This window comes from Sturnus vulgaris, chromosome 4, assembly GCF_052056855.1.
Source record: "Sturnus vulgaris isolate bStuVul1 chromosome 4, bStuVul1.hap1, whole genome shotgun sequence".
NCBI classification, from domain to species: Eukaryota; Metazoa; Chordata; class Aves; order Passeriformes; family Sturnidae; genus Sturnus; species Sturnus vulgaris.
This window is the reverse complement of record NC_142246.1, coordinates 70424845-70449346: the sequence shown is the minus strand read 5'-3', so window position 1 is coordinate 70449346 and position 24502 is coordinate 70424845. Positions and strand designations below refer to the sequence as shown.

General features: G+C 41.4%; 2 protein-coding genes across 3 annotated transcripts; both read right to left on the bottom strand.

Annotated features, from left to right (window-relative positions):
- Positions 1-161: 161 nt before the first annotated feature.
- On the bottom strand, positions 162-7571 carry CCNA2 (cyclin A2). Its single transcript, XM_014886671.2, has 8 exons — positions 7380-7571; positions 7033-7267; positions 6149-6264; positions 5624-5847; positions 4897-5101; positions 4030-4143; positions 3619-3752; positions 162-3207 (listed from the first exon to the last, which is right to left on the bottom strand). The coding sequence occupies exons 1-8, from the start codon at positions 7518-7520 to the stop codon at positions 3156-3158; spliced, it is 1221 nt and encodes a 406-aa protein (XP_014742157.1). The 5' UTR covers positions 7521-7571; the 3' UTR covers positions 162-3155.
- Positions 7572-8530: 959 nt separating this feature from the next.
- Positions 8531-24416, bottom strand: BBS7 (Bardet-Biedl syndrome 7). 2 transcript variants are annotated; one of them, XR_015803446.1, is made up of 19 exons: positions 24317-24416; positions 24085-24150; positions 22818-22880; positions 21818-21993; positions 21115-21301; positions 20383-20455; positions 19364-19480; positions 18440-18570; positions 17798-17882; positions 16243-16345; positions 15490-15682; positions 14630-14704; positions 13487-13552; positions 12489-12628; positions 11356-11520; positions 11170-11279; positions 10959-11062; positions 9457-9607; positions 8531-9185 (listed from the first exon to the last, which is right to left on the bottom strand). XR_015803446.1 is itself a non-coding variant. In XM_014886670.2 (19 exons), exons 1-19 carry the CDS (start codon positions 24350-24352, stop codon positions 9052-9054), a joined length of 2148 nt encoding a protein of 715 aa, XP_014742156.1. In that variant the 5' UTR covers positions 24353-24416; the 3' UTR covers positions 8531-9051. The 2 variants fall into 2 exon arrangements, 1 of the variants encoding a protein (XP_014742156.1); XM_014886670.2 differs by having other exon boundaries at positions 9457-9580.
- Positions 24417-24502: the final 86 nt, after the last annotated feature.

The following is a 24502-nucleotide window of genomic DNA, read 5'->3' as shown; positions in this document are numbered from 1 at the left end:
CCAGCTGCAGTCAAAACTCACCTCGTTCAGCTTTCTTCACAGTGCAAGATCAATGTGCTGTGATTAAAACCTTGCTCACACTTGACCTTGCACCCGAACTGCTTTGTGCAAAAATCACCAGAAATGCATGGATTTAACAAAGTAGCACACAACTTCAGCAGTGGAGTTTTTAAAAAAGTTTAATTAAATATTACATGCAACAGACAGGAACGCTTTTTGAACTAGAAGCAGAGAGTTATGCTCTGAATTTAGGATCAGGCAAAACAAAGAGACAAGGAGGATTCCAAAATACCTGATCTGGGTGCTTTGTTTGCAAACAAGTGACACTGGAAACACACACATATTTACAGAGCTATTTTACAGGTTACCTCAGTGTTCCATGAGCTGTGAGCAGGAGAGAAGTTGCTGTGGCAGATTTTTGTTCCCCAAATCAGGTTAAGAACTTAATGTAAAAAAAACCTCAAAACAATATATATATATATATAAAATTGCTCCCAGCCAGGCAAAGCTTGAATCAAGTTGTGCTCTTTCAGGAAGGGACCAACACACAAAACCTCTTTTCTCCAGGAAACCAGTGCATTTTCTTAGTGTCAGTTCTTCCAACCCAAAGTCACTGTCCTGAGTACAAAAATGAGCGAAGATGCAGTTCCTTCTTAGTTCTGTAGTACCACAAGACTGTAAACTTCTTCAGAAAAAAAGAACAGTATTTTTTGCACTGCTGTTTCTCTCCACACATAACATCCCTATATTCCTTAGAGCCTTTAGCTGGAAAGGATTAGAAGCTAACCTGCATAGGCTTAACAGTAGTACAGTACAACCTGGGATATTTTGTTCAAAGCTTGGAAGCAAAAGCTGGAATTGTCCCATATTAATTTCAGAAAATGAGGTGGAAAAAAATAGCACTTAATAGCAGAAGCAAGAGCTGCCCTGAGGAAGGGGAACATTTGTTATGCTGGGCAAAAATGCCAGCCCCTGACTGGAGATTTTTTTGTTAGGTTGCAGAGGAAGTTGTGTTGATAATGGTGAAGATAAAGCTCAGGGAGCATGGAAGAATTTTTCTCTGTGCTATGGGAACAGCAAGGGAACAAGTTCCATTGAAACTCAAGCACAGCTCTTTGATTAAGCACTAAATTTGTACTAAAACCCACTGAAATCTTTTCGCTTAAGTAATGCTACTTGCTCTTTTTCTGGAGGAAATAATTAATGAGCTTCCTTTAAATTACCCCTCCACTGTTCATATTTCTCAGTGGTCTTGGAATACACCACAGAAAGGAAGAAAAAGGCAGAACACAGTTTCCCGGAAAGAGCACTGTGGCCTGTCACCTTCAAGTAATTGCTCCCAGTCAGCCTTGCCAGTTACCTTCCAAGGTCACAAACAGTGACAAACACATTCCTGCCTATATAAACTCCCTCTCCTGCAAGGTTCAAGTGTTTCCAACCCCAAGCACCAGGCATGACACACTGCACAGGCCGTCCCCAAGTCCTTTTAGCATTTCAGTAGCAGCCCACTGAAATTACTTTAAATAAAGGCTGTTGGCCAATGAAATGTGGTCCTTCATTAGCCATTAGAACATGCATAAAAGTCCAAGTGCATCCTAAGAAGCTCAGATTGGCCAAAAAGGCCGCTCCTGATGCATATTTTGACCAGATTTTTGACCACTGCTCGACTCTGTTGGTTTCATAATTGAGGTGGTTCAGGGAAGGCTCAGGCAGGAGCACAAGGATGGAGGCAGAGTAGTAACTTTGTAGTTGCTGAGGTGGGACTGTTCTTTCATTAATACCTGCTGCTCAGCCTGACAGGGAGATGATGATTTAAAAAAAATATTCCAAATAGCCCACACCCTCACAGCTGTTGGACATCTGTGAGGAGGAGTTTATACTGCTGGGTGCCCAGATAACCAAAGAGACAGCGCTGACTCAGCTTCAAGTCAAAGAGGCACAGGTTTCACAGGGCAGCCCTTGCCAAAAGGCTTTAGAAATGAATGCCAGTCTAAGATGACAGCAATATCCCTCAGTGAATTTAAGCTATTGGCAAGACCACTAACATCAGATACAAAAACTGTTTATTAGCCAACCTGGAAATGGCTCAGTTCAGCCCATTTCCGTGCACTCGCTGCTTTACATGCAAACAACAGTGGGGACAGGGCAGCATCACTCCATTTACACAGGCTGAAGGTAAACATCCACTTGATCTAATGCTGATTGAATGCCAGTTTGCTCATGTAACAGTTTCAGAACTAAGGAAAAACACGGCACATTTTTGCTGTGTGCCAGAGGAGCTCCTCCCAAGCGTGAGGGGTGTACAGAACTCATGCCAGAAGACATTCCCTGCCCTTGAGCACACAGAGCAGCAGTTCACTCTCTGCAGTTTAATCCCTCCACCACTCCTGAAGAGTAAGCAGACTGAGGACTAATTTTCTCAGTAGGCATCAATGGACTTTTGGGACAGCCAACACATCAGTGGGTAGGCCATGGGTTTAGATTAGTATCAGTTTTACACTAGGACTAGAAAATACTGACAGCAAGACCATTTTCTGCGTAGCAGAAGCGTGAGGTATGAACTGGTGCAGGAGTTTTAACTGTGCAGTCCCTGCAGCAGAGCATTCAGCCTTTCCCCTCATGAAGATCTGGCACTACATTATACAGCAACTGGGGCATTTCTTAAAGAGCCTCATGAGTTGGTTCCAGCAAGGAATTCTCCTCGTGGCCATGGAGTTTCTTCCAGTTTTGTAGCCATTAAGGCATGTTTTGGATCTATGCTAAGTCTCAGTTTAAACTAGACAGTATAAAAATGCTACCAATACTCTGTGGAGGCCAAGTCTTTCTTACCCAGAAGGAGAAAAAGCCCTACTATAATAATGCACTGCTAATATTAACATTTAGTCTAGAATTAGATAAGCAGTCTCAGATTTCACGTGGCCTGCATGGTTAATTCTGTGCCTGAAGAGAACATTTTGATAAAAACATAGCTAAAACGCTTAACAAGATTGCATGTACAAAAGATTTACATTAAAACCACATGAAACTAAACTTCATAATTGAAGTCATCAAAGCCTGTATTCTGAGTGATCATGTCTAGAATCTCGAACCATGTTTAAAACTGTACATCATTTCCTGGTAATATACATCTCTTTAAAAGATCAGTCTCTTGATTATTACAATAAGTTTAGTGTGTCTGGTGGGTCAATGAGCGATACTCCATGGTACCTAGAGAGGGAAGAAAAGAGGCAGGATGTCATCTTGCTCAAGTGCCCTTTGCCACAAAGGGCAGCATAACTGCAGCAAAGCACATTTCCTACCAGGCAGGAAACATTCTGGGCCTTGTTGGCTGCCATGCCCCACACAGATTTTTAGGAGCATTAGGTATCACCAACTGTAGGAATGTCAAGAAAATTCCTCCAGTTTCTACCTGACAGTTCAGGCAGCAACACAACACCAAGTATTACTTGACAAACCACCATGCAAAAACCCCACAAAGTCTTGTCACCATCTCACTGAAGAGGAGAATTTGGTTAGTTGAGTCTGCCTGAAGACTCCAAAGATAGATCCCACACCACACCCTGCCAGGCAGTTACACGTTTGGACAACTCAGATGTTAACACCTCCACAGATACTCACTTGGTACTCTTGTACTTTTCCCTTATGGACTGTTGTGTGTGCTGGGCTGCTTTGAGGTAGGTGTTGTGTAGGTCTATGAGGCAAGGCTTGATGTCTTCAAGGGTGTAACCAGTTACTTTGCACAGGGATTCAGGCTGAGGGGAAAAAACAAAGGGAGAGGGACATTTGAATGTTGCTGTTCACTTCTGCTGATCACCAGTGGTGGAGTTTTTAGCTTCCTGTTGAACCATATTTACCTTACGCCCCCCAACCCAATTTTCAAATGCCACAGGGAGCAATCCCCAAAGAACAGCCTAGGAGCAGAGAGGGGCTGCAATTCCTGCAGGCCAGGCCCAGCACTCAGAACAAAGTGTACAAAGACCCTGCACACACACAGAGGCCTGCAAAGGCTCGTGATGGAGTGCTACGTACCCAAGTTTGTCCAGTGAGTGTGTAGTCTGCCAGATGAAATGCTGCAGCAGCAATAACTGATGGCAAGTATTTCAGGTAAGGATCAGCATCAATTAGACTCAGCTCTCCCAGATACTGCAAGGGAAACGAAAAAGGGAATCATCTGCTTCCAAGAATTAGAAGTTGCTTTAGAACCCTAACTTGAGCTTCCAATCCTGCCATCAGGTGCAAGGACACCTTTTATTAGTTTCCACTTAACTTTCTCTTTAAGCATCTCCTGCTAGCTACTGTCATACAGCATTTCCAACATATGCTTTCCCAGGACATTTCATATTTAGGGATATAGAAGAACTAGAGGGAAGAGTGTAGTCAGGTCTGACCTTTGCATAGTGAGACAAAGGCTTGTGTTTAGGACCTCTGGTACCTACCATAGAGCTAGGAGTTACTGTAACTTCAGCTGAAATGTTATCTGTGCTCTGTGCTAGAAATTAGCCTCTGGATTTAGAGCTTGTGCTGGTTGAGGAGAAAACCAAACCAAAAAAGTTCTTTTCTGCCAACGTGTCTGTGGGGGTAGGTGTGGCAGCTGTAGATAAGAGAGAGGGAAACATCTATCTACCAGTGCAACAAGCCCCAATTTAAAATTCATTAATCTCTGCCTGCTCTGAGTAAGGCTGCATGCCTGAGCCAGGCCAAGTGCCAGCCTCTGATAAGAATGAAGTATCCCAAACAGAAAATGGCAATAGGAGTGTTAGTTTCCAGCAGTGGGGCACTACTTCTGAAGGAGCACAATTCATAAGGTGTGTACATATGTTACACATAGATATGTGCAATAAATATCTGCAATAGAACTCTCTAATTACATGGGCTGAGCTAGTAATTCTTAATTACCATAGACAGGCTCTCCACTTTAGCATCTGTCTGCTGGTGTAGGAAGTACTGGGTGAGGAATTGGTTGATTGTTGGAGCTGCCAAGTCAAACGACAAAACCTTCAGAATTAAGTGCTCCATCCTTAGGACCTGTTTCTTGGTGTAGGTGTCATCTGTGATGTAGACAAACTCGGCTACTTCAGGAGGGTAGATCTCTTCAAACTTTCTGCCAGGAGAAATGTTTATGAGTAAATAAATAACTGAGTACCAGGAAACCACCAACATTTAATGAAATGCTCATTTAAATTCTGACTTGGGAAAGAAGTACTTGTTGGGCACTGGTGCCAAACAAGTTTGCTGCAGTTGGTTCAGTAGCAGGATTTGAAATTAGAGAGCTGCAACAGCATGATAATTTAGGACGAAGGAATTTGGGACTTAGACTCACTGAAAGTCCAGAATGACCCACTAAATTACTAATTGGGGCAAGCACAACTTGCTTTTCACATGCCTTATGCATATTCCCTCAAATACTGTTTAGATGCCGGCTGCTGCAGCTGGAAATAATGGATCCTCACTTCAGGGGCAAACTTCAAAGATAACTGCCAAGCTTTTAGGTGGGTAAATCCTGATTTTTATCCTACTGTGAAGCCCTCCCAAGTCAGTCCTGCTCTAGACAGCAAAGCAGCCACAAGATTTTCATCTGTATGAAATCAGTAGATGGAACTTGAAATGAAGCAATTTCACTTACGATGCCAGCAGCATAGCTGCAGTACCCACAAGCTGAAGTTTTCCTCTCAAAACAGACATGGAAGAAAGAAACCTATCAATGTAATTTACAGCTAAGTGCAGGGTTTCGTTCTGTAATTTGTATTCTTCTCCAACTTCCACCAGCCAGTCCACAAGAATAGCCCGCATGTTGTTTGTGATATCAGGCTGCTTCTTCATGTAACCCATTTTGGGCTTGCATTTCACCTGGAGGTTTAATGACAGATAAAGTTGAGGCTGGACCACGTGCTAGGTAGGGAAGCAACTGTTTAAACTCCATTTATCACAGTTTAACAAATCAGAAGTAAACACTGGTGAGTTTAGGATCAGTGAGTTCTATTTCTGTAATCTTGCTTTCCAGCTTCACCAGTCCACTGCTCTTATGTCTCCCTTTCTAGCAAGCTCTAATTTAGTCACTGTCTTGGTAACTCGTGTTCAGATACATTTCTCCACCCCAAACTCTTTCCCCATGGGCTGTATGCAAATAAGAGAAAGGAGAGCAGCTCACCTCCATTTCCCTCAGGTACGTATGGATTTCGTCAATATAGTCTGGCACGTTATTAACGTTTGGTGCTTTCTCTTCTGGTTCTGAGGTTATTGAAATATCCATAATACTTGGAGAATCTGAGCAGAGGATAACAGCCACGTTAAAATGGGCACCATCACATCAGTCCCTCACAGCACAGGGAACCTTGTGCAGGCTCACTCAGCAGGACTGGGAGTTGAGGAGGCTCTACGGAAGTCAAATGTTACGGCAACAGGGAAATTTCCCCTTCCCCTTTCTCCTCTTCCCCCTAAGAGATGGAAAACTCTCTTGCAATTATATAGTGCTCAGTGCACCCTGTGTTACCTTGTTATGTAGGTGTGGATCCTGTAAGCTTAGATTGTGGTTTAAGACAGGGTAGGGGTGCAGAGCTTTCTGTAGCCTGCAGAAGTGGATCACAGGAAAACCAGCTCTCAGATATTCAGACATGTGCTACAGAAGATGGATTTGGCAGTTCCCATTTTTCACATACTGGGAAGAGCTCAAAGCACTTGCACCACTACCTGGGAGAAAAACCTTTTACATCTTGGGATCTACCTGGGTAAAGTCCCTTTCTAATTCCGTAATGGTAGCAAAGGGCGAGGCTTTATGGGTTGATCTCGTCTGTAATCTGGCTTCTCTCATGAGGCACTGATAAAGTTATAAAGTATAAAACGGCCTAAAATAGCAGGGCATGAGAACACTGAGGCTCAGCTGCATTGAACAGCTGCTGCATCCCGGCAGGCTCAAAGGAACCGAAGCAGTCCCAGAGCACAGTTGTCCCTGGGAATCATTCCCGGGGGCAGGGAGGGCCGTGAGGAAGGGAGGAGCAGGTGGGACGCGGCCCGCACGGCCGGGGTGTCACGTACCGAAGCTCAGCTCCATGGCGTTGCCCAGCGGGGCCAGGGGCCGCCGCTCGCCCAGGGCACACACGGCCGCACGCAGCCCCAGCGCCGCCTCCTCCTTCTGCCCCGCCGGGACTCCCCGTTGCCGCCGCGGCTCCCGCTCCCCATCGGGCTCGTCCACATGGATGGAGAAGGGCTGGTGTTGATGCTGCTGCAGCCCCGCCGCCGCTCCATGGCCCTCGCAGCCGCCCCGCGCCGCCTGTGGGGAGAGCGGCCGTCAGCGCCCGGCCCTGACAGCTCCCGCCGCGCCGGAGCCGCGCTGCCCCTTCCACATGTCCCACATGTCCCACATGTCCCACATCCCCCCTCACCTGCAGCGGGATCCCGGCGCGCTGCTGCGCTCCCCGCAGCAGCCCCAGCGCCACGCGGGTGCCGGCGGCGGGCGGGGGCGCCGCGGCTTTGCCGCCCGCCGGCGGGGGCACGTTCTCCTGGTTCTCCTGCTCCGCCAGCATGGCCGCAGCAGGAGCGGGGCGGGGGGGGGACACGGCCGAGGGGACGGCGGGGCGACGGCGGGGCCGGAGCGGCGGGGCCGGGGACGGGCGCGCCTGGAGCCGCCCGCGCCGTTCAAGTAGCCCGCGACTCTTGAACCGCCCAATGGGTGAGCGCGGCGTCACGGCCGCGCCGGATGGGGCGGACAGAGGGACGGACAGACAGACACGGGCGGACACTGAGGGCGGGGAGCCCGCGGGAGGGAGGGAAGGAGCGAGCGAGCGAAGGCGGCTGCCCGGGACAGCAGGGCCCGCGCCCGCCCCAGGGTGGGAGGGAGGGAAGAGCCCCGGGCGTTCCCGCCGGGAAACGTGTGTGGGAAAAATGCTGGAGCTTCCTCAGCCCGACTCGTGAACGGGTGCCGGGAAATGGGGAGGTTTAGTCGGGAGAAAACGAGCCTCGGGGTGGGGGAGAACTCTGAAAGGAGGGGGTAGTGAGGTGCCCGCAGCGAGGGGACAAGAGGAAATGGCTTCAGGATGAGACAGGGGACATTCCGAGTTTCAGAGAATCGCAGACCACAGAGGTCTTGTTCCAAGCATCCCGCTGTGGGCAGCGACACCTTTCACTATCCCAGAGTCCCATCCAGCCTGGCCTTGAACACTTCCAGGGCTGGGCATCCACAGCTTCTCCGGGCAACCTGTGCCAGGGCCTCACCAGCCTCAGATGAGACAATTAGAAAAGAATTTATCAGTGTTAGAACGAGCCGCCATCCCCGGTGGTGTTTAAGGGGTGTCTGGATATGGCGCTGGGGGAGGTGGTTTAGGGGTTACAGTGATAGTGACAAGTTGGTGGTTGGACTTGATGATCTCAAAGGTCTCTTCCACCTTTAATGATTCCATGTCGCTTCAATGGAGTTGATTATTTCTACTTGCAAACAGATCTCTGTCTCCACTGGCTGCTTCATCTCTTTTAATTTTAAATAAAACCAAGTGAGAAAGTAGGTGGAGTTCTGAAATGAAGCACAGGGAGGCTGGAGGAGCACTGAGGAAGTATAATGCCACCCATTCCTAAACAAATGTGGCTTTAAATGGAGCTGTCATCAGTCTAAAATTCAGAGTTCTCCCCGCCTCTGCACACACCAGCTACATCGAGTGTGGTGAGATTCTCACATCGCATTCTCAACACAACAGGAAAAACTAAGTGAGATACAGCTTAAACACACAGATTACTTCCAAATTCATCCAAGTCTCTGGAAACCAGTTTCTTCATCCATTCTTGCAGCTGGAGGACAGGTACTGTAGTCTTAAACAGTAGTGAAAACATTTTTGCCAAAAGGATATTTGCTATTTACATGTGATTTTTCTTGAGCTATTAACACTGTACATAAAACAGCTGCACACAGGTAACATACATACATAAATGAAGTTTACTACTGTATCCAGTATGATAATAAATATGAATAAAACCTAAGAGCTGACAGTACAACAAAAAAGTGTTTTTAACTTGATATTGAAATGCCTTGGTTAAAACCAGAAAAATTACTCTGCTTTTTCTTTGTCAGGCAGCATCAAAAAAAGCAATCAATCCATCTTGATCACATCCATCCAGAATTTCCAGAAGGAGAGGAACTTTGGTTTTCACATTGGTGCCTTTAAATTTAAATTTATCTATGAAGAGATCTGTGATCATACCTGTAAAGGTAAAATTCCAGGAATTACTATTTATTTTCAGTAGAAGGTCTCTACTTTTAACTAATGAGAAGACTTTCTTAATTTCACATTTTAAACCATGGTTTAATTGTAAACAAATCCAGGCCACTTAACTTTCACACATTCTGAATTTGAACATAAGCTTTACCCACATCCATAAAGACAAGAATCATCTCAATATAAGCAGCTGTTTATTTCAGCCATGTCTCTGAATATTAAACCCCATTTAAATAAAGCTGAATTGTCAACAAACCATAAAGTCTCTCGAGATGTGCAGGCTGCCTCTTGTATTCCTCGAGCAGCTGATCTGCCTCTTCCAAAATGCTGCGGTATTTTGGGAGCAGGAAGTCCACGTTGCCTTCATGAACTTGCAATTCCTCAAAGACAGTTTAAAATGGTGAGAGCTAACAGCAGGTAAGAGCAGGTAAGTAAGAGGAAATTAAGCTTAGCTACATCAGAAGGAAGAACTTCAACGGGAAGACAATCCCCTTCTAAACTAGAAGTGTTATTTTCAGAGTGCCTCATTTTCTAGTCTTCTAATGAAATGCCAGATGTCACTTCACAGACTGGATTCTCAAAATCCTGTGTATTACAGCTTCCAGCTCTGAGCCAGGATCACATCATCCAGACTCAAGGCTTGACCACAGCTTCATTTTCAGAATAAGTGAATTCTCAAAAAAGTGTAGCACACAGTGAAGTCCAAATGTAAAAGTAAACTCTAAAAGTATCACTCAATTTGTGTCAGTAAAAAGTTTTGAAGGCCTCTTCTAAAAAGCCTCAGTCTATCAGCAGACCAATTTGGGATGGCTGATAGTATAGATCTTTTTATCCTCCAGAGAAAGGCACTTCTGTTCTAGACAAGAGGTAATTATGTTGTGCACTATGAGTCTGCTGGGAGAACAGCTTTCATCAAACATTAAATTATTTTACTGCCTGTCAATAAATGATCATCCAAAAAATGAGTGACCAAAAAAATCTGTTGAATATTTGCTGTCTAAGAAAAGCAAGATGTACAACACCGTTATTAAATATGCATTAAGAATAAATTCTCTATTATTGTTTACATTCCTGGTTTGCCAAACCAAGCCCAAGTAAAACACACTGGTAGCCAGCTTTTCTACTATCTAAAGTGCTCTGACAAGTATTTGATTCCCCCAAAAGGACAAAAGAGAACTGGTTGACATTTTCACCTCCCCTCCCATTAAATAAAAAATACCAACTTGATGATGGTGAGCTTTTGACAGGAAAATCCTGGTTGTTGGAAAAAAAGTCCAAGAACTGAGACAAGCTGCCTAAGTGGTACCTCCCAAAGGCTATTGGGGAGGGTATTAAGCATTAAGATTCAAAAGCAGATGATTCAGAAATTATGAGACACTGGAATCAAGTTGCAAAGCAAAGAAGTTGCATCTGGCCTGGATGCCCTGAAAAACTAGAAATGTTAGTAGAAAGAGGGACAGAAGGAGCTGGAAAATAACAGCAGGCTAGGAGAGAACATTAGATGATAAAGCTGGTTCCCCTTCTATCATCCAAAGTATCTTCAGTAATCCTACATGTTGCTCACTAGTTATATAGCAAAAAAAGAGAATTTTCCTTGAAGAAATTTGTCTCCTAGACACTTATAATATGTGCTTCAATTTAATTTAATTGAACAGATCCCCACATGACACACACCTCACTTGAGCCATGGTCTGGTATGTTATGCTGTCAGTTTTTATGCCCCCATAAAAATCAAACCCCAGGAGTTCAGATACTTACCCTCAAAGCATCTATTAAGTGAACCTTCTTGGCCAGCAGCTGCTGATACTCTAATTTAGGGTGGATAAGCTTTAATGTGTGCCTCACAGATTCTTCATTTACATCTAGCAGGGAGTAAAAAAGAACCCCAACAAGCAGGTGAGTACTACATATTCCATTTATGGGAATAACAAAGGAACTGAAGGACAACAAAATAGAGAAGAATTTTTACCATATGATATGTTGAGATTAATCTTCCTTTTAGTAGCCTCTTTGGAAAGCACATCTTTGAGGATGGATATTGTAGAGATGTTGTCAGATTTAAAATATCCCTCACCTTTTCTATAAAAGAAGAAAAATTTTAAATAAATAACCTTGAACACACATGCATGCATTAGGTTTAGTAATTGTATTTTACCTGTAGGTACTTTCAAGCTGTGTTCCTAGGAAAGTGTTCTGAAAATAAAAGGTGATGCACTCTCCAGCAGGAGTCTTTTCAGGCACCTCAGGCAAGCAAAACACAACCCAGGAGTGAATTTCAGCAAAACTGAACTGGCCTTTGAGCATCAGTGTATTCATGGGCCTGTGACATTGTGAAATTAAAAGAGAAAAAGAACAGTTAATACTTAAGAAGGAGGGACACTGTAAAAAAGAGTTTACCACCAGTTCCACGTGGTGGTTTCCTTTTAATCAGCACCCTGTAAGAAAACAGGTCTGTCCCTAAGTACAGATACATATTGCAGATTACAGCTATTTTTCTGTACTTCAAAATGCAAAGCTGCATGCACATTCAAGTTTTACCTCCCACTAGGCACGTCAGATCTAGGAAAAAAAACCAAGTTGAAAGTTTTTGATGTCCCATTGCAAGTTGTTAAACCTGAAATTTAGGACAAAGGTAAATAACTGACAAGAGCAAATATGACTAAGACAGAGCCTCAAGAGCCTCCCATGCTGTAAACCCCAGCTGTAGCATTTTTATCAAGAACAAGGCATCATGGAGCTCATTTGCACACTGAAGCCTTTGATATCCTTCCTTCAGTCTTTCAGTTTTGGTTTGAACCAGCAGATTCTTGGAGGGAATATGGATGTTAGCTGAAGGTGGGCAAAATCCATCAGAAATTGTGTAAAATACTGAACTCTTATAATAGAGAAATGAAGGTGAAAAAAAGTCTTGGCTCAGTTTTGAGGCCAAGTTAGCTGTGAGAAAAAAATTAGGGGGAAAGGGTGGAGCAGAGAATGAGGCTGAAACTGAAAAGACACAATCACCTCCAGAGGAAGGTTCCCTTTCTACCACACCCTCAGCTCTACTAACACATGGGGCTGAACTATAACCCAGGGCAGTAAAATGAAAAATAACCCCAAAAGAAGAATGGCAAGGAACTCATTTTAATCCATAACTTCTATGAAGAAATCCATGAAATGGAACTACAGGCTCAAAAGTGTAGGTCAGGGGTTAGAAATTCCACACTTAAGTTTACAGAGCAAATGTTTCAGCTGGCTTGTGTAATTTTTTCCAAGTGAAAAAAGGCATTGATTTTTCTTTGCACATACCTATCCTGGTCAATAGAATGAGTTCTTTGGTGAAGTGAAAGTGGCTTAATTTGATATTGATGAACTTGACAGGTTTTTGGTTGAATTCTTGGAGTTACATAGGCCTGAAGTGTCCCGTACTGTCCTTCAATGGAGCGAACCTGCAGGGAGGAAAAAAGGACCCAGAGAGAAGAAAAAGGAGAGGGAAAAGATTCTTTTACCACTGTTTGGAAATTTAGTGAATATTCAGAGCATGTTAAAGAAAGCTTCTAGTATTTCAAGAATATTTATAGTATTATATTTACATGATAGTGCTACTGTAAATAAAGCAGATGAGTTTTAAAACTAAATGGAGCATAGTCCAGTGAAGTGCTGCTGTATTAGATGAATTAAATATTCATAAAATAACACCCTCTAATTCATTTTCTGATCTGTTAAAATAAAAAAGCCTCAAAATTGAGAGTTTTACATAAACAAAGTATCAGATTAGGAGGCTGCAGTAAAAAAGAGAAAACCTCATGCCTGTGTGCATGCTGAGGATTTTTCTAATCAGGATTTCCTTCATTATTTCCTGTGGTGGTTACCATAAAATGTGTGAAATTGGTGGACCCTTAAAAATAAAAACTCCAAAACACCCACATGCCTTTAAGTCTAATACAGGGATGACAGGATTTGCTTCCTCTTCAAAATACAAATTGAGCCTCTATTCCCTTTTTAATTCCCAATGTAACTTCCTTCAAACACTTCAGAGGACAAACAGTGCCAGAGCTTTCTTTCCCACACCTCCCTCAGCTTTAAGTGCCTTCAGAATCCTGTATTTTCCCCAATCTGTGGTGTCCTCCACTGCTTTCATCTTAGGGACACTCAAAAACACCCCAGGCTCTGCTCTCACATATTTTTAGAAGCCCTTAGAAATCCTAAAGACAAATAAAAAAGGAATATATGCCCCAGATTAGAAGGTCTCAGGAAAAAAACAGCAGAACCATTAATTTTATGGAACATATTTTTGAACATTTTACCTTAAGTTCAAGTCTTGTAGTGTTTGCTTGGCATCTGTAAGTTGCAAGAAGAAAGTTGCTATTTGGCTGAAAAAAAAGGAAAAAAACCACCAAACTAAACAGGAAAATAATACAAAATAGGCCTGTGGATTCACAAAAATTCTACTGGTCTGTTTTAACTGTAGATATGTTACAGTGAAGTTTTTGCTATGCATGTACAGCTATTTACAAGAATTAAATACAAGAAAAGTAATCCTTGGTTCTCCTGAATGTTCCAATTTTAATTATTTTTAATTAGTTTTAATTATTATAGAATTAAAAAAAAATAAAATCTCTCTATAAGGAGAATACAACCAAAGCCTCTTATACTCTTTAATATCTCTATGAAGATTACATAGATACCTACTTTTCATCTGAAAAATGCATGTCAGCCTGCCCCACTCATCTGCAAAATGAGTTGAACATTCAAAAACTAAAGCAGGATCAGTAAGAAAATACACCCCAAAAAGTTAATCATCATAAATGGCATAAAACCTAAAATAAAAAGCTGATTTCTGGGAGCTCCAGGGCAGAACAATGATGTGCAAATTCAGTTCTTAAAACTAAAATACAGGACTGTTAGAAGGGAAAAGATTTTAGAGAAGATTTTCATAAATCCTAAGGTAGTTTTCTGGATTTTCTCCCCGGCCCTCAGTGTCAATAGTAATTCTGTAATTATTTAAGTCTGTAGTTATTATAGATAGAAAAAGGCACACAAACATTTGACTCCCCACACAGCAGAACTGTCACATTCTAAAGATATTTTTTAGAAATTAAGTAAGAAATATAACACTCTTCACCTAAACTACTTGGAAGTAAATGTACATGAGTCTGTGAAATGCAGAGAAGAAGAAATACTGAATGTGTCTCACAATCCTCCTCAGGAATGAAAATAAAGGAATATTTGTGCACATATTTAGGTTTGCCTTATGTCAGGACTTGCCTTTAACTCCTAATTCTGCAGTATCTCTAATAAAGCTGTGCTCTCCACAATTACCAGATGAGTAGTCTAACTGAATGTATTTTTAATCAGAGATACATAAATCCAAGTTCTATTTTACTACACAATATTAAGAGTTTCCATCATGCCATCTCTACAGACATCACCTCCTCTGCTTCACTCACCTCAGAATCACAGCTGCTAAAACTGACAACGGCAGAATTTTTATCCACATCCAGCAGGTCTAGTGGGACATCACTCTGCAGAACACAGGGGGAAGGAAAAATAAAGAGCTTATGCTCCTGAGTAGCTCCAAGTGCATTTATCCTCTAACTGTCATCAATCTTGGTAATAAGGGAGAGGCAAGGAGATTGCTTCATCTCAGAGGCAAAAGCCTAACAGACATGCAGCTTACTGCTTAATCCTGGGGTAACATGATGGTCTTTTTCTTATTCCCTACAATATTTCTTTCCCATTTATTATAGAAAACTCGCCTCATAAATTCCTCCTTGTCACATTTTTCTCCTCATGCATTTCCCAAAAGAAGGTAATTCAGTAGTGCTACTCTTTCTGCCTACCAAAGATGGCATTCATTTCAGCTGATACAGTAGGAGGAATAATTAATTAAGGCTGCTGTGATGGGCAGGAGTATTTCTGTCCAACTGCACACAAATCAGATGCTGTTCCACACTGAAAGTGAACAGGTGGCCCATAACATTCTGGAATTAATTTTCCACTACAGAGGGCACTTAAATGGAGAGTGAGGATGTGCACCTCATTTAACTGGTGTTAAAATAAGGTTAAACTGGTGTTTAAATAAGGACATGCAAAAGCAAACACAAAGCTACAAAGACATCACCTGTTAAGGCAGGCACTTTGGTCTGTCTTGGTAATGTAACATTGCTCTGCTCAATACAAACCTGTTGTATTTGTTCCCTAACGAGCATGTCCTTAAGATGCTGTAACTTGGTTTTTTTGAACTAGGAAGTCTCTGAGTGTTTTATTTATCCATCAAGAACACCAACAAGAACAAAGCCCCACTGACCTGCACCAGGACATTATCTATGGCTGTCTGCACCTCCAAGATGAGGCTGTAGCTGGCATCATCCTTGTTCAGGGTGAACTTGTCATTGACACTGAAGGCAGGGACTGAGGAAACTGCAGTGCTGGATTGGGAGGACTGCTGGTACTTCTCCCGTTCGTGAAGAACTTTTATCTGCAATTGCTCCAATTCATTCCTAGAAAAGTGAAACCACTCATCATGTCTTTTAAAAAGGCAATTATAGAGCTACCCTAGAAATTAACAGTTTAAACTTACAAGGCAATCATGTTGATCTCCTGTGCTTAATTTTCCAGCCAGAAGTGACTGATGATTCCCTTTTGATGTACTTAGCAAAGATAAAACAGAAACTCTATCACATGGACACATGGATTTTACCAAAAGGGGTTTTTGAGACACAGGAAAGGACAATCTTTTTCCTTCAAAGAGTGCAATGCATTTTGAATAATATGGCAGTGACTTCTGTCCTGCCATCATTTAGAAGCTATAGAGCAGCAAGGAAGAAAGGAATCTTATCTTGCTGATACTGAGGCAGAAAGCATTAAGACATCATCATGTAAAGGCAAGTTAGAAAAAGACTGTGAAATGAGCCTGCTATTATTTCTACTTTGAAAAGGTTTGATTCCACTTCTAGATAAATTAATGATAAAGAAAATCCATTGAGATAGGAAGGAGAGATGACATTTCAGCTTTTAACATTTCCATTCTTCCACTTAAATTTCTTTCTAGTGCAATTACCTTAAGGATGAAATCTTGTTCTGCATTTCTTGACTTAATTTTAGTTCTTCACCTGATCCACCTTCTCTATGGACAGGTTCTGTAGTCAGTCCTGTCAGCCAGCCTAAACCAATATATGAAGTTTATATTCCTTATAAGCTAAATAGAAAATTCTACACTCAGCTATTGTATGTGTGGAGTGATGTTTGTTCCACACACTGGGTAGAGAGAATTGAGCCCAATTTCATCTTTTCTTGTGGGATTCATCCTAGACTGAGCATCATTTTTTATGGGTTTCATTCTTAAATTGGAGAACATTACTTTTTTTTTTTCATTAAGTACTTTGAGCAATAAATTCCTCTTTAACAGCTTTTAACAGAGCAGTTGGATTTTTTTCTCACCTCTCTTTTCCTGACAAAACCTTGAATTACTGGCAGTACAGAAAACAAAATAAAAGCTGTGCAATATGTTCATAGCAAACTGGATGGTGCTTAGTGGGCTCAGAAGTTGGATGCTGCTGCTAGACAAAAGTTATACTTTTGTTTACTTAATTACATTTATTTATAAAAGCAAATACTAATTGATTATATTCTGATACCTCAGGCATGATATACAGATATGAATGGGTGTTTATAGCTCTGGTTCCCTGCCAAAATGAGTCTAGTGCACATCCTACCACAATTCACCTTTGAAAAGCCCACAGGGCAACAAAAGCTTTCACTTTTCCCTTTTCTTCTATGATCCATGGATCTTTACAACATTCCCACTAAAAGAAGCCACAAAGGATTTAGGCTGCAACAGCACCATGGCCAATCAATTCATCAATTCAAACCAGAACAATTCATATGAGGTGATATATAAGGGTCTTTTGATCACTCAAAAATCTTTAAAAGAGGCACTTGGAACACCATTATTTCTCAGTAACTGCCTGAGGATTGTATCTTGCCAAATGACATGATTTTCATCATAAGAAGTTTCAATAGGTTAAATTTTAGCACTGAAGGTAACTAAAGAGAGAGAATTAGCAATATTTGAGCTCCCAGCAGCTGATATATGCAGCATGTTTATCATGGCCCCTGTCAGACAGGCCAATAGCTCAAGACTTAGAGAGGAGCTGCTGAGATGCCTCACATGGGGGAGCTTTGTTTCCTACTTAAATCAAAATCAAAATCAAAATCAACCCCATTTAAAGCACTGTGAGGCTGAAAAGGAATGAAATTACATAAAAGACCAAAAAATAAAAGAAAAACATGCTTGGATAGCAACATTTTTCATACTTATTAAAAAAATCATAACTAATTTCTTCAGACATATTCATTAATTCATCACAATAAGGCAGCAGTTTACACTAAAATACAGCCAGTCACTGTGATAAACACATCATTGTATACATGATGATTTTAAAATATAAAATCCCCACAGTTTAAGTGTAGGAAACTTTTTTTTTTGTGTAAATCAGAAGAGATCTGTTCAACATAAAATTTTAAGAAATACAAGTTGCACTATAAACATAACCTGCTTCATTTTATCCCCTCACCACACATGGCATTTATTGTGTCAATGATATGAAGCTTACCTGAGTATGTTGCTGCTAAAATTTCATCATAGCCATCTTTTCCCACACAGCCACCCTGGATTGATGCAATGCTCTCTGATAAAGCCTTCAAATAAACATATTCAAGTAGAGGGAAATATCACTGCACTCATTTTAGAAGTTTTTAGAAGATTCTACTCCACATAGCAAACACATTGAAAAGTTGAAAGCAAAACACTGATAGACAGAGTTTTTCCAGCAGAAATTAGCAATCTGACTGAAGTGAAATGATCCCTCTGGATCCAATTATTATTTTAATAAACTGAAAAGCAAAGTAATTATGCTCAGTGAAGCCCTGGCAGCTTCCATTTATTAACCTGTAAATCACAGACTATACACAACACTTTGTTTTTTCACTCAGATAGCAACTCTCTATTAGGTTTCACCAGCAGTCAACTAAGCCAAAAGTTTAATATACTCTCCACATTATTTTGATTTTTGTTCAAATCACAACTACTTCACTTTCTGCTTCTTACGTGTTTATTTATTTCTTCATATTAATCCCTACTGATTTGAAGTTCATATTGTCAATGTTACAAACCTCCAAACCACCTATTTTAGCAGTAATGATCATTTCAGTTTTGAAATACAGATTTTTATTTTGAATCAAGAATGAGGACTTACAAAATCATGTCGAAGGCCAGGATCATCAGCACTCTCAAAGTTATAAATCTCTATCATTCCATCATCTCGACCAACAAGTAATTCCTTAACTCCATCTCCCAGAATGTCAAAACTATCAATACACAGAATACCTAGTGAAGAAGAAAACAAAGCCATTTGCTTCATCTTTATTAGTTTATGATATAATGATACATAGGCTACACTCTGTTACACACAGAGAGACTCCTGGCCAGCTTTTAAAATAATAAGATTTCTGGATGAGTCCTTGAGACCCTGTGCTTCAGGTTCAAGGTTAACTTTTATGGCTCCATGTTTCATAGAAAGACTAAGGACATACTAGGAAGCATTTTAAGTAAATAATGTAGTGAGAACTCTTTTAATTAAATAAAAATGTATTTATACATTCCATTCCTGATCTTCTCCTTTACAAAGCAGTATGAGCTAACAGATGTTCCAGAAGCAGCACACCAAGGCTAAAACTGGAAAAGTTTTGATCAGTTATTGTGGAGACATATGCCACCTTCAGAAAAAAACCCTTTATTCTTCAGAGACCTTAAAACCACTGAACATCTGGTAAGTTTGGCAGATGTATTTGCCAAATATATACACACTTAGAAATAGAAAAATGATAAACATCTCAATCGATCATATTTTAGTCAACACTGTTTTAAAAATACCACTTTAAAAATAGTGTAAGAACAATAGCTTCCCAAAAAATGGAAATAATATGAATAAAAATTCCAAAGCAAGACAAGCTGATTAGAATTGTCAGAAAATCAGAAGAATGAAAGAGACCTTAATCATACTGACATAACCACAATATGCCTCCAGAGTTATCTATGAATAAAATTTCCTGATTACTCTACTTTTAACAAAGCCTCAGGTATGCTGGAAAGTTAAAGAGTGAGATATTGGGACACATACCTCCTCTTTTCTTTTCATTTCCAATTTCCCACCTTGGTGTTGCTTTGGTACCAGTAATCTGGATGAGACCCAATTTGCCATCCGAAGTCCCATACACAACTTCTTCCCCAGAATCACCTAAACACAGAAATTGAATTTAGAATTGATAAAATCAAGCACACCAAACTTCAAAAATGTTGTGTAGTTACACTCTGCAGCCCATGGGAAATGACAACACTGAATTAGTGACGTGCAACAGGCTTCAAAACCAAAAACAAATCCACAAAAACTGCACCCATGCTGATCATTTCCTTGGGCTATCACTATCCTGGGTTTGGCTGCACCCCTGCACTGGAGTTCTGCCTAAAAACCAGTCAGAATCTATTACTCTACATTTCAGCAAAGTTAGGCTGAGGTATAAAGGCTATTCAATGGACTTGACAGTAGAAAAACACAGAAATCCTTTCAGAACACACAGGCAGCAGGGAATGTTGTGCCAAAATTTCAGCAATTAAGAACTACTTTTCCAAACCAGCTCTGGATGTTTGTCACACAATCGAACTGAAACTAAATTAAGCACCAGATTAACACCCTAAAGAGATTTCTATGAGGTTAGAGCAGATTAGCAAGAAGGAGGATCAAACTATTTTAAGTTTGAAGCTTCCAGTCTTAGTTTATGTTAGCTCTACTCAATACTCTCATCCATCCATGCATTCCAGTTACTGAAATCCATGTGTAAGAGAAACACAAACCCAAAACCTGGAAGTGCCCCCCCCAAAAGTCCAGTTTGTTCTGAGATCCCTCAGATCTCACGAGTGTTTTAAGAGGCCTTCAATTAAATGTGAATATAATTTAGAAGTGTCTAAAACAGTCATATCTCTGTGTCTATTTATATGTAAAACAATTACCTCACATAGTCACTTTTCTGCTGCATTTTTAACATCAGCTTAAAAATCAAGACAAAATAATTAACAAAGACAAGCTACAAAATCTTAAAAATATAGTATTATTAATTGTGTGTATATTCAAAATCTTTTTACCCCCATTTCCATTGCTCAGAGCAAGAACAGTAGGTGGTCCAGGCAGTTCTACTTCATACAGCAAATCAGATCCCTGAAGACAAAGAGAACAATCTTATATGGATTTCTTAAAAAAAAAAACAAACCCACAACCAAAGCAACAAAAAAAGAAGAACCTCAAAACAACAGCCACATACCAAGCCAAAGCTCCACAATGACAAAATTATTATGGATCAGAGTAAAAGATAGGATTTATTTATTCAAACTCCTATGGGAGAAGCATTTCTAAGCCAAAAACAGGGTGAGGTCTGTAGAAATTAAACACAGGATTCTTGAAACGTGCTGTTATCATTAAAAACGATCCAGGAACTCATGTGGCAAATTAATACGTTAAACCACTTAGTATCAGTCAGGACTTGTCACAACAGTAATTTATGAGAGCAAGAATTCCCAAAGTGCTAAAGACTTCAGGAAATTTAATGTGTATGTGAGCACTTTTAGTTAGAAGGGACCAATTTGTCATCAATTTCCACCTATGAATTCCAAAGCCTGTTTATAGTGGTTTCATTAATCCTCATTTTTTTGCAACTTTGTGATAATGATTTTCCTTTAAAAAAACAACAGAAAGGGAATGCACCAGCAGCAACACTGCCAAGTAAGGCACAATACACTGATCCTTATGATGTTTAAGCCATGCTGATATAAATTCCCTTAATAATTCGTGTAATTCCATAAAGTAGGAAGCATTTTAACCTGTAACACCCTGAGGATTCTGTCCTGACATGCAAGCACCGGTGTGATGCAGTTCACTTTGTCTACAGGAAGGCAGAGAACATCATTGATTTTATCTCCTGATAGGAAGTAGTGCTGGTCCTTGCAGTCACAGTAATGGTTATAGATGTAGCTTGCACAGAGAAAGAGATCTGCTCCTGAAATGTACCTGAGGAAAAGAAAACACTTCCTGTAGCAAGAAAACTCTTGCTGCACCAAGAGTCTTTTATACCTTACAGCTCCAAGGTATTATGGGGCCCTGCAAGCTGTTCTAGCTTTTAGAGCTCTTTATAAATACTAAACCCATGTGGTTTCTAAAGCTCTCACATTTCTACTTTGTTTTGAGGTAAATTCCTAAGAATATCTTTATACAAATTTCATTATTCTATTTTTTATGCTGATTTCTCTATGGCAGCATTTTGCAACACAATCAAAAAAAGATTTTGATTGTGGCAATAACCCCAGCTCTGCTCACATAGATTTTGCACTGCTCTGAGTGCCTCCAGACCCCTCCCAATTCCTCCTACACTTCCAATACTTCTCCATGATATTCCAAATTCCTCCTACAGGTTGCAGCAGGACTGGAACCTTGCATCACCTACACAATATGCTTAAAATCATTGCATAAAAAAATAGACTAACAATCTGCTACAGCTCTCAAAAAAGTGCAAAATATCATACATACATAGCTTTGATGCTTTCAGCAAGGTTAGTTTCAAAGGAAAGAAACTGCTTCCCTCTTTTTGTGAAACCTCTAACTTCGGATCCTGTAGCCACAAAAATTTTCTCTTGTGGTGTATTAAGAGCTCCTCCCAGCTCCAGCCTGGAGATCTTTTGTCCTGGCAGTGTCTTGAACACTGGCTGTCAACAGAAAAGCAATTTTCATCATCACAATATCATAGTTATGGTCATCTTTTAACATAAGAAATTTCTTTACAATTTCTGGTAAAACTAAGATGCAATGGGCTGTACACAGACTATTTGCATATTTATCTTCAGAATCACAGAGCAACCAAGCATTTTATCAGTAAATGAATATAAAAAGCTTTAAAACATTATAAATTAAGACTTCATTACTTCACTGTTTTCCAGTGTGAAAAATTCAGCATTGCTGTCAGCAGTTTTGTTTGTGTTTATTTTTTATTTTAAAGAACAACACACACACATACACACACACACACACTCACTCCCTCCCTCTCACATTACATTCTTATTCCAGAAGTCTACATTGATTTATTTGTATTGCTACAGAATACTTATGAGCTAACCATGAACTTCCTGGAGAAGAAAACCCATGAAAGAAAATAATTTTTTATTGAGCTAGGCATAAAAAGCCATCAGTTTGTCCAAATCCCTAAGGTGATTCAATGAATCTCTGCAGGTTCTTGTCCCATTACAATAACTGTGTATGTGCCCAGGTTTAAGCTCAGCTTAACTGAAGTGCAAAATGTGTGGAATTTACTTTATTTGGTGATGATCCACGTTAGTTTTTCACTCTGTAGCTGTGGCCTGACCAGGCATGAGATCAGCATGCCACCACCACAGTAAGGCATCAGTCTAGGCTCTACCTAGACACCTTCCACAGGCATCTTATTTGCCATATCAATAAACAAATGGACTTTCAAAGTTCACTGGGAATTACATTTCAAAAATAAAATTTTAAATGGAAGAAGATTTCCACTTACCACAGCTTCCCCCTTTTTTATGCCAAAACACGTAACGACCCCATCCTGATCTCCAACGACCACCTTCAAAAGTACAATATATTGTTATTTTTTATTACACACACAGCTGTGCTTTTAAATAATGCTCTTCCTGTATTCATAGAATCACAGAATGGTTTGGGTTGGGAGGGACCTTAAAGATCACTCAGCTCCAAGCCCTTGCCATGGGCAGGGATACCTTCCACTATCCCAGGTTGCTCAAATTCCATCCAACCTGACTTTGAACTCTTCCATGGATGGAGCAGACACAGCTTCTCTGGGTAACCCCTGCCAGTGCCTCACCACCCTCACAGGGAAGAAGTTTTTCCTAATATTTAATCTAAACCTACTCTCTTGTCACTTTGAAGCCATTCCCCCTTGTCCTGTCACTACATGCTATTGTAAATAGTCCCTCTATTATAAAATTAATGATATTTTCATATATTTAAGGACTCAAAATTCCAGAGCACTTAATTACATATAGGAGGATAATGTAAAGATCTATATAAAATGCTGTTGATAGGATATTGAACAGCAGTTCAAGTACAGGCATTCACAATCCTTTTCTTGCTTCTACTTGTAAATGTCGGTGTATTTGGGAAGAGTTGTGTTTTCACACTAAGGCTTTATTATGTAAGGAAAACAAAAAGGCAGCTATTTCTATTGAGTTTCCCTAACAAGGTTTCCTTAATTTAAACTTATATATTAAGAAAAACTTAAATGTTTCACAGAATGAACAAGGTTGGAAAAGACCTTTCAGGTCATTGAGTCCAAACGTCAAATTGTCAGTATTACTGTAATCCCTAAACCATGGCACCCAGGGCCAGATCCGGGCACCACTGACACACCTCCAGGGATGCCCTCCCTGGGCAGCCTATCCCAATGCTTCACCATCCTAACAGTAAAATACATTTTTTAATACCTAGTCTGAATCTCCCTTGTCTCAGCTTCAGGCCATTTCCTCTAGTCTTAAGTGTTATTAAAACCAAAATAGAGAAAGGAGAACTCCCTCGTGGTTTCAGCAATGCCGCAAACTACAAAAATTCCTTCCCGGTTCTGAAGTTTTCCAATCCCATATTCAGATTTTTTTTTGTCTATTTTTCTCCAAAAAAAGCTTTTCCAAACCCCCCAGAATGGGGTTGCACGATCTTTCCCTATGACGTCCCGTATCTACGGAAACTCTGGAGATGATTAAGGCCAGGATGAGGCACAGGACAGGAGAGGCAGAGAAGCACCAGGCGCTCGGTACCTTCTGCGTGGCCTTTTTCCCGGAGGCGGGCAGCAGCCTCATCGTCTTCTGCGCCGTGACTCCCACCTGTGCATGGAAAAGACGCTCCTGAGCGGGGCCCGCAGCGCCGGGACGCGCCTCGGGCCGCTCGCAGGCCCCGCCGCGGGGCCGCCCCTCGTCCCCGGGCGGGCCGAGCCGCCTCGTCCCGCTGCCGGGGCTCTGCCGGGCACTGCCGGGGCACTGCCGTGCCCACCTGCAGGTAATCCACGCGTGCCAGGCTCGGCTCCATCGCTCCCGTCCCTCCCGCGGGCACGGCGCGCCCGCCGCCCGTCACCGCGGCAACCTCCGCGCCGAGCCCGCCTCCCATTGGCTGGGATGGCGGGAGGGGGCGGGGCCTCGGCCAAAGGGGAGCTGCGATTGGCTGGAATGAGGCCGGGGG